General features: G+C 48.4%; 1 protein-coding gene across 1 annotated transcript in view; it reads right to left on the bottom strand.

Annotated features, from left to right (window-relative positions):
- Positions 1-1,364: 1,364 nt before the first annotated feature.
- The window catches only part of LOC102490303 (protein WWC3), a 38,600-nt gene continuing 31,600 nt past the window's right edge, over positions 1,365-8,364 (bottom strand). Inside the window, exons 5-7 of the mRNA XM_006163831.3 lie at positions 7,107-7,236; positions 6,061-6,207; positions 1,365-1,469 (exon numbers count right to left, since the gene is read on the bottom strand). Coding sequence (XP_006163893.2) covers positions 1,392-1,469; positions 6,061-6,207; positions 7,107-7,236 — 355 coding nt within the window. The 3' untranslated portion in view covers positions 1,365-1,391. The remainder of the gene's footprint in view (positions 1,470-6,060; positions 6,208-7,106; positions 7,237-8,364) is intronic.

Raw genomic sequence — 8,364 nt, 5'->3', positions numbered from 1 at the left:
GGCTGGAGCTGGGCTGGAGCTGGGCTGGAGCTGGGTGTCATATGATCTGCTTTTGTTGCTATTTTTACAGTTTCTAAAAAGCCAACAAAATGGATTTACAGACACCCATGAGCCATCCAGTAGGCTGAGCAGCCCAACTGTGCAGCTTCCAGAAGGGATCCCGTCACCCCACCTGCACTCTGGCCTCCCCTCTTCCCAAACATAGTATTTCACTTACGACTGAAGAACCTTTCCTGAAAAGATATGTTTTCGTTTCCCACAGCACACACTTTAAAAGCGTTTGCCTTTTCTTTCTTTCTTCGCCATAGGGCACGTGTGCTCACTGGAGGTGGGGCAGTAAAAAAAATACTTCCCGGGGGTGTGGCTGTGCCCCAATGCCTTCTCCTCCATCTCTTCTTCCCCTTAGGATTATGGGCACACACACACATACGTGGCCTGATTTTCAAGCCACCAGGTCCGGGACTTGAACCATGTAGTCAGTCATGTGGGAATCCAGCCACCACCACCTGGCCTCTGAAACATTTGGTTTTAAGACTCTCCAGAAACCACATAGAGAGTCCCTAAAAAGAGGGCATGAAAGCCAAGGCAGGGTCAGAATCTTAGAAGGGGACCCTGAGCACGCGAGGAGAAACGTGCATGGCAAAATCCACCTTGTGAGGAGGATGGCTTTGCCCAGGTCCTGGGGTGAGGACAGGGCGGGAGGGAGAAACGGGAGATGAAGCACAAACGTGTCAGTGTCGGCGTGCACAAGGCAGGAGGTTTATATTGCAGGCCCATAGAAGTGAGTGTCCCATTCTTTCCCAACAGATGACATTGATTAGGTGACCTGAGACTTATTAAAATATCTTTTAAACCAAGATACGTGCCTATGCCCATTAACATACGAGGTTAGAAGTCACAGAGACAAAAAGTAAAACGGTCTCACTGAAGCATCCCTTCCCAGAAATGCTTGAGATGAGAAGTGTTTCGAATTTTGGATTTTTTCAGATTTTGGAGTATCTGCACTTACATGGCGAGGTATTTGGGGGATGGGACCCAAGTGTAAACACGAAATGCATTTATGTTTCATACACATCTTTACATGTAACTGGAGCTCACTATACGATGATTGAATACTTCAGCATTTTGGCTGTACCTTGTCCCATGAGGCAACGTGTGGAATCTTCCACTTGTGGCATCATTTCAGATTTTGAAACATTTCAGAGTCCAGGTTTTCAAATGAAGAATGCCGACCTGTACTGAGGACTTGGCAGTTTAAATGCACTTGGGAGTTCTGTATTCTATCAGACTGCCACGTGGGAAATGCGGGCAGTCACACGGTGGGACACCGCCAAGCCACCATCCGAGGGAGAGCGTAGGAAAGGAGAAGACAAGCTGGGGACGCGCACTTCTTACCTCTTTCTGGCTTCCTCATACTGCCAGTTAAGTCTGACTCGGTCTACAAGTCTTGTTTTATCATCAAAGACAAACTTTCCGGAACAAGAGAGAGACAGGGGGGAAAAGAAAGGAAACATGTATTAAAAACACATTTTCAAATAGGAAAGTCATTTAAAACTTTTGACAACAATGAAGAATATTCTTTTCATCTGTCTTTTGCTTTTTCAAAGGCCCAGAGGGAAAGACACCAAGGAAGAAATACTGCACTGCCTCCTCCGGCCAGCGGGGTTGGGGATTGGCCTGGGAAGACTTCTGCTTTCCTGAAACTGCTGGGTTTGTTTTCGTTGTTTTTGTTGTTGTGACAGTGGAAGCAGACTCGTCTACTGTGTGCTTTCAATGCAATTCAAGTAAACTTAACAAACTAAGTTTTACAAGAAACAGGGAATTACTTAGTCAACAAATACCTGAAAAGACACTACCTGAATGGCTGGTGAGGAATGTAGCAATGCAGTTTAGATCTATGTCGACAGGGAATTTCCTTACATCTTCGTCGCCTTGGATAGCAAGAGAGGACACATCTGCCGAGGACAGGCTGTCCTCAGATGTCCCAGTCTCACGTGTCTACACGGCCTCATCTGACGCCCTCTCCAGCTTCCTCAATATAAAGCATTTAGCCCTGAGCGTCGCGGCTCTGAAAAGTGCGTACAGTGGGCAAGAGCTACTTGTCACCGGACCACCCTCTATTAGAAAGCACACAGCCAACTCTTCATCGAGACCAATAAATGGAGTCTCCAAGGCTCTTTTCATAGCTATTTGTGCAACTTTGCAGGCTTTGTGTTTGCACTCTTTGAGAACTAGGCGAACATTTTAATTTAAAAATAAAAAAGCAGCAGCAGCAGCAGCAGCAGCCAGCCAAACGGATCTAACAGGTTCCTGCTTCACAGTTCCCATGCAGCCCTAGTGCATGTACCAACCTGCCAATCCCCAGTCTGGAAAAGCATGTCTGATAGACATCAACACCCACCCCACAAAATTGACTCAAAGCAAGAACTAAGTGAAGTAGGCGGGCTTCTGAACTGGCTCCCAGTGATCTCCACCTCCCGGGATTCACCCGTGTGAAATCCCCTCCCCTTGAGGGTTGGATGGGCCTATGCCTTGATTCTAATCCACAGAAAACAGCGAAGGTGACCAGAAGGCTTTCTCGTGATTAGATTAAAAAGACTGTGACTTTCATCTTGCTAGCAGACTCACAGCTGGCACACTTTTATGACGCAAGCTGCCATGCTGGAGAGGCCCGCCTGGCAAGGACTCGAAGCCCACAGTCCAACAGCCTGTGAGGAACTGAATTCTCCAACCATCACGTGAACGTGAGCTCAAGAGCAGATCCTTCCCCAGGTGAACATTCAGATGTCTCTGCAGCCTGGCTGCCACTTTGTCATTTCCTGACAGACCCTGAAGCAGGGGACCCGGCCCAGACTCATGACCTCAGAAAGTGTGAGATAAGAAAGGAGTGCTGAGCTGGCTTGGTAGTTAGACCTTATGCACTGAAAACCAGATCTCACATAGCCGATTGTGGTTCAAATCCCAGCCCCAGTGGCTTGATAAACAAGCTGGGCACATGTGTGTCCATGTCTAAAATCTTAGCAGGATGGAGAAAGAGGAGAACAGATTGCAGCAAGACCACCTCCCATCTCCAGAGTACATGTACCTTCTGAAAGTTATTTAAAAATAAAAAGGAGTGTTATTTGAAGATGTTAGGTTTGGGGGCCATTTGCTATGTGCAGTGGTTAACAAGTTACAGCCTTTTAATACATACATACATATGTCTATGATAAACTGTAGTAGGAAGTACAAGGCTTTAAGGATCAGAGATGTTAATTCAAGCCCAGACCTGACTCTCCTTAGCTACATGACCTTAGGTAATCTGGCACCTTGGTCTCCTTGTCTCCCAAATGGGTACGGGAACAACTATCTACACTAAGGTAACAGGTGTGCCAACCCTGGGCCAGCCTCAAGAAACTGCAGGGGCAGGACCAGCAGTTGGCATAATGGCTATGTCGCGGGATTCCCATGTAGTAGACTGCAGTTCAAGTCCCAGACCCAGTGGCTTAAACTAACACCAGGCATGTGTGCATGCATGCCCAAGGGCCTGAGAGGAGAAGGGACTGCAGTGTAGCCATCCCCCCTGGGGGTGATTTCTCGCCCTCTGTCTCTCTCTGTCTTTCTGGTGAGCGTACACACCCTATAACAAAAAAAAAAAAAAAGAAAAAGAAAAAGAAAATAGAAAAAGAAAAAGAAAAGAAAAGAAAAGAAACTGCAGGGGCTCCGAAACAATGCTACTTTACTGCTAGCATAGTTCATGTAGTGTGTCAGCCACCACTGCCACCCTCCATTTCTAGAATGGCTTACCTAAAGCCTCCCATGCTGCCTGTTTCTCTCAGACTAGTCAAGAGCTTTAACTCCTAACTAAGAAAGCAGTGATGAATATTCACAGAACTCAATGAGTCTTATCCTTCTTTCCTTTTCTTGCTCCAAAACCTTCTGGCAAAATTCCCAAACGCTTTTGACTCACAGCTCCTCTGCGTGTTACAGATGGTAACCATCTTCTACGAGTAAAAGAAGATGCCTGGCCAAAACGCCCCAGAATACTTGCAACCACAACGAGGGCACGGTTAAAAATAGGCCATCGCCAGGACACCCAAGACATAAAGTCATGGTGTACTATACCGCGCTCCCCTCAAAAGGGCACTGGTCACCCAAATATTAGCTACTTACTCACCACCCGGACTTCTCGCAGTTGCGCTTTCCCCTGCTTGCTCCTTTTTATTCATTTAGTTGCGCACTTGCGGGAGGGCATCGTACATTCCACTGACACCTCATCTTATTATACTTAGTAAGTCGTAAGAAAAAGAAGTGGCAACCAAATAATGTCTAACTTCACTCAATGGCATGACAATAGTAGAGGAATATTTTGAATATTCACCGCTCTGCTTCCCATGGTGATTTTCCCATCTTCATTTCTGTGGCCTACTCAAGGCTTTGCTAATTAGGAAAAGGGACATGAAATTCTTCCAAGTTCAAACAAAATGACTTTCAACTCCCTTCAATTTCCTGACATTCTTCCAAAAGAGTAAGAAACATCAACAACCTAGAACTCAAGGTGGCACAGCCTTTAGAAACCACCGGGGGAACCAGCAGTTAGCGTAATGGCTATGTCACTGGACTCCCACGTAGTCAACTGCGGTTTGAGTCCTGGACCCGGTGCCTTAAAACTCACGCCGGGCGCGTGTGCGTGCGTGCCCAAGATCCCGAGAGGAGAATGGAGGAGAAGGGATTGCGGCGTGACCATCCCCCCGAGGGGTGATTTCTCGCTTTCTGTCTCCAATGTCTCTCTCTGTCTGTCTGGCGAGCGCACGCGCCCTATAGTGAAAATCTCTCCAAAAAAAAATAGAAACCACCGGTCCAGGGACCAGCATATGGCATAATGGCTATGTCGCTGGAATCTCACATAGTCGACCACAGTTCAAGTCCCGGACCCAGTGGCTTAAAACTCACACCAGCGCATGTGCATGTGTGCCCAAGATCCCAAGAGGAAAATGGAAGACAGGGGATTGCGACATGGCCATCTCCCCGGGGGTGATTTCTCACTTTCTGTCTCTGTCTCTGGCAAGCACATGCACCCTAGCAAAAATCTCTCTTAAAAAATAAAAAAGAAACCACTGGTCTGAATCGTAGGCCTGCAACTGCCACTTCTGTAAATAAAGTTTTACTGGAGCACAGCCCTGCCCATTCATTTTCACATGGACTCCTCTCGTGTCCTACCATTGACAGAGCTGAATAGTTACAGCAGAGGCTGTGTGGCCTGTGAGCCCTGAAAATTCACTATCTGACCCTTTACAGAAAAACCTTGCTGAAGGCCAGCAGGTGGCATGGTGTTTAAAGCACTGGACTCCCACACGGCCAACCACAGTTTAAGTCCTAGATTTGGCAGCTTGCTTTCTCACTTTCCCTCTCTCTCTCTGTGTGTGTCTCTCTCTGGTGAACACATGTGCCCAATAGTAAGTTTTTAAAAAAATAACAAATAGGGACCAGCAGTTAGTGTAATGGCTATGTCGCTGGACTCCCATGTAGTCGACCATGGTTCGTGTCCCGGACCCGGTGGCTTAAACTCACACCAGGCATGTATGTGTGTGTGCCCAAGATCCCGAGAGGAGAATGGAGGAGAAGGGATTGCGGCATGACCATCCCCTCTGGGGGGTGATTTCTCGCTTTCTGTCTCTTTCTCTGTCTGTCTGGCAAGCGCACACACCCTATAGCAAAAACCTCTCCAAAAAAAGAAAAAAATAATAATAATAACAAATAAAATTAAATAAATTTTTTTAAAAAAAATGCTTGCTGACCCATCTGTCAAGAAAACATTTAAACTCAACTCTCAGAAGGATTATGCTATTTTTCAGAATTCAGATCACAAGGATGGAGCTAAATAAGCAATTCTGTTGTGTTCTATGCCACTGAACCATCTCAGCTGGAGATAAAAACAAGGTTTTTTTTCTTCAAACTTAGTGGCACAAAAGCCAACACATTTCTGAAGCGAAAATGGAAAATTAAACCAAACAAGAGACAAAAACACAAAAGTAGCTCTCCCCTGTCCAGGCAGACTGGGTTCTCCCGTGGCACGCATACCTCCCCAATGACGTCAGTCTGAGACCCGGCATCACAGAGCTGCTGCGGTAAGGCAGGCTCGCCCAGGCCTGGGTGGAGAGGGAGGTCCTGCAGTGAGTCAGTGATGGAGCAGCTGTTCCTGAAGCCATCCGTGAGCCTGGCCAAGCTCTAGAACAGAGGGAGACAGGCGCTTAGAACGGAGGCGGCAATGGTCTTCCCTTCCCGACTGCTGGCATCATTCCAGGTCCAGGTCAACGGCGCTGTTCCTGGGGAGGTGTCCTAGCCCAGCCCAGCCCTCTAGATTTAAGAGAGTTGTCTGCCGTCACCACGCACACTGTTGATCAAGTTCTCAGCCATCTACTGGGTTGTCAGAAAAGTCACGATGCATTTTGCATAGAAAAAAATAAAGTTGTGACTTTTCTGACAACTCAAAAAATCAAACAATGACTAGACCAGGCAACACAGGAATAAAACAGAGAATGACTGTGGTCCAATCTCGATTGATTTTTTAAGTCTCTATGTTTCTTAAAGAAAAAAAGGAATTTTTGGAAATAGCCGTATCCAAATGTTCGGTTAGATGCTAAGTGTCACAGAGCTGAACGCCACCTCAGGACAGTAAGACACGGTGCAGGCACCTCCCACATGGTGCTCACGTCTTCTCACCACCTGGATTTTCAGACATCAAGGCCTAAGAGGCAGGAAGGCTCCTCCTCTCGTGCCTTTGGGGGGAGCACGGCCCTGCCCACACCTTCATTTCAGCCTTTGGCCTCCAGTACCAAGAGAATAAGTTCCTGTGGGTCTAAGCCACTCAGTTTTTGATACTTCGAGACGGCCACCCTTGGGGACTACTGCACTGGTTTAGATATTGAGTCTGTGTGTGTGTGTGTGTGTGTGTGTGTGTGTGTGTGTGATATACACACGTGGTAGCACATATCAATGGCCCATAGAGTAAATAATCTATGTAACCAAGATATATTTAAAATGTGTTATAAATAAAGCAGCTAGGCAGGCGGGCAGGCAGGCGGGAGCCAGGTGGGGCGTGCAGAGCGGAGGACCAGGCCCCCTACCTGCATCAGGTCCCGCCGCTCCTTCTCGCCCGTACAGATGGCTTTCCTGATGGTCCGGAGCTCACTCATGATAGCCTGTGCCTCGTCCAGCTTATAGTTGGTGTGAGCGCTTGACATCTTGCGATCGATCCTGGTTAAAGAAGAAAAGTAAGAGTCACACTGCCCGAGCTTGTAACATCCTAATCCACAACAAAACCCGAGAGCTCCACGGAAAGGGAGAGCCAGTCAAAGCAAAGTTTTAGCAAAGAAAAGAAACCTTCCATGAAACCTTCCTTCCTTGTGATAAGTGTGAAGCCCAGGGAACCCACAGGTGGCCAGTCCCTGTCCTCCAGGAGCACCCCTAACCCCCACAGGGGAGCCCATTCTGGCCAGGGAGCTGAAGACCAGGTCCCACAACCACCGGCTGGGGGGACGTCCTGAGACTGCAAGCTTCCCTCTCTGAGAGGAAGACCCTGACTTCCTTGCTGATCCCCAGCATCCAGCTTAGTTGTCAAAATGTTTCCTAAATAAACACGTGAATGAAATCTGCGCGCGAGGAGAACAGACGGGAAACAGTAGTGGGCCGTAAGCCTTTATGACGGCACCGCGGGTAAAAGCTGGAGACTCTTCTGTCTCCGCCCTTTCTCCTACTTCATTCTGGTGCCAATTCTTCGCTTGCTCGCTCTCCCCTACCCGCCTCTCCTCCATCCTTTCCTTCAGTCCAAGCATCCATCTGTCCAAATTTCCCCCCTCCCTTCCATCTCCCATCCCGCCCACCAACCCGTGCACGCGCCAGGCCTGACTCTGGGTGCTGGAAGCAGAGCACAGAATGAGACAGAGCCAGGCTCTGCCTTCAAGGGCCAGGCCACCTCTGGAGCATGTCCTCTGCCATGTCTTCCATACCGAGGCCTTGACCCCTAGAAGCCCCCCGGGCTAAGGAACTTGGGAAACTTTGGTGCAGACCCAGAATGAACTCCTCTGAGAAGTGACCAGCCTGCTTGTCAGGTCGCAGGCTCTCCACATTACACGTCCTGGTTCTAATATTTTCCTCACATTATCCTGAAAATCTGGGCCATTAACTGCCAGCCCAAACTCCCTGCTCTCCTCCTCACAAAGTCTCCTGGTGTCCAAGGCACTTCCCTTCCGCCAACCTGCTGCCTCGTATCTCAGACAGAGGTCCAAAAATGCTCCTCCCGTGGGATGGCCAGGGGAAAGGCCAGCGATGGCTAGCTCGGCAGGAGGCCTGGCATGCACTGTCTGCGGTGTCCGTTATCATCGG

The sequence above is a fragment of the Tupaia chinensis genome, unplaced genomic scaffold (genome assembly GCF_000334495.1).
Source record: "Tupaia chinensis unplaced genomic scaffold, TupChi_1.0 Scaffold143247_1, whole genome shotgun sequence".
NCBI lineage: Eukaryota > Metazoa > Chordata > Mammalia > Scandentia > Tupaiidae > Tupaia > Tupaia belangeri.
The sequence above is the reverse complement of the archived record's forward strand: the minus strand, read 5'-3'. Positions and strand labels throughout refer to the sequence as shown.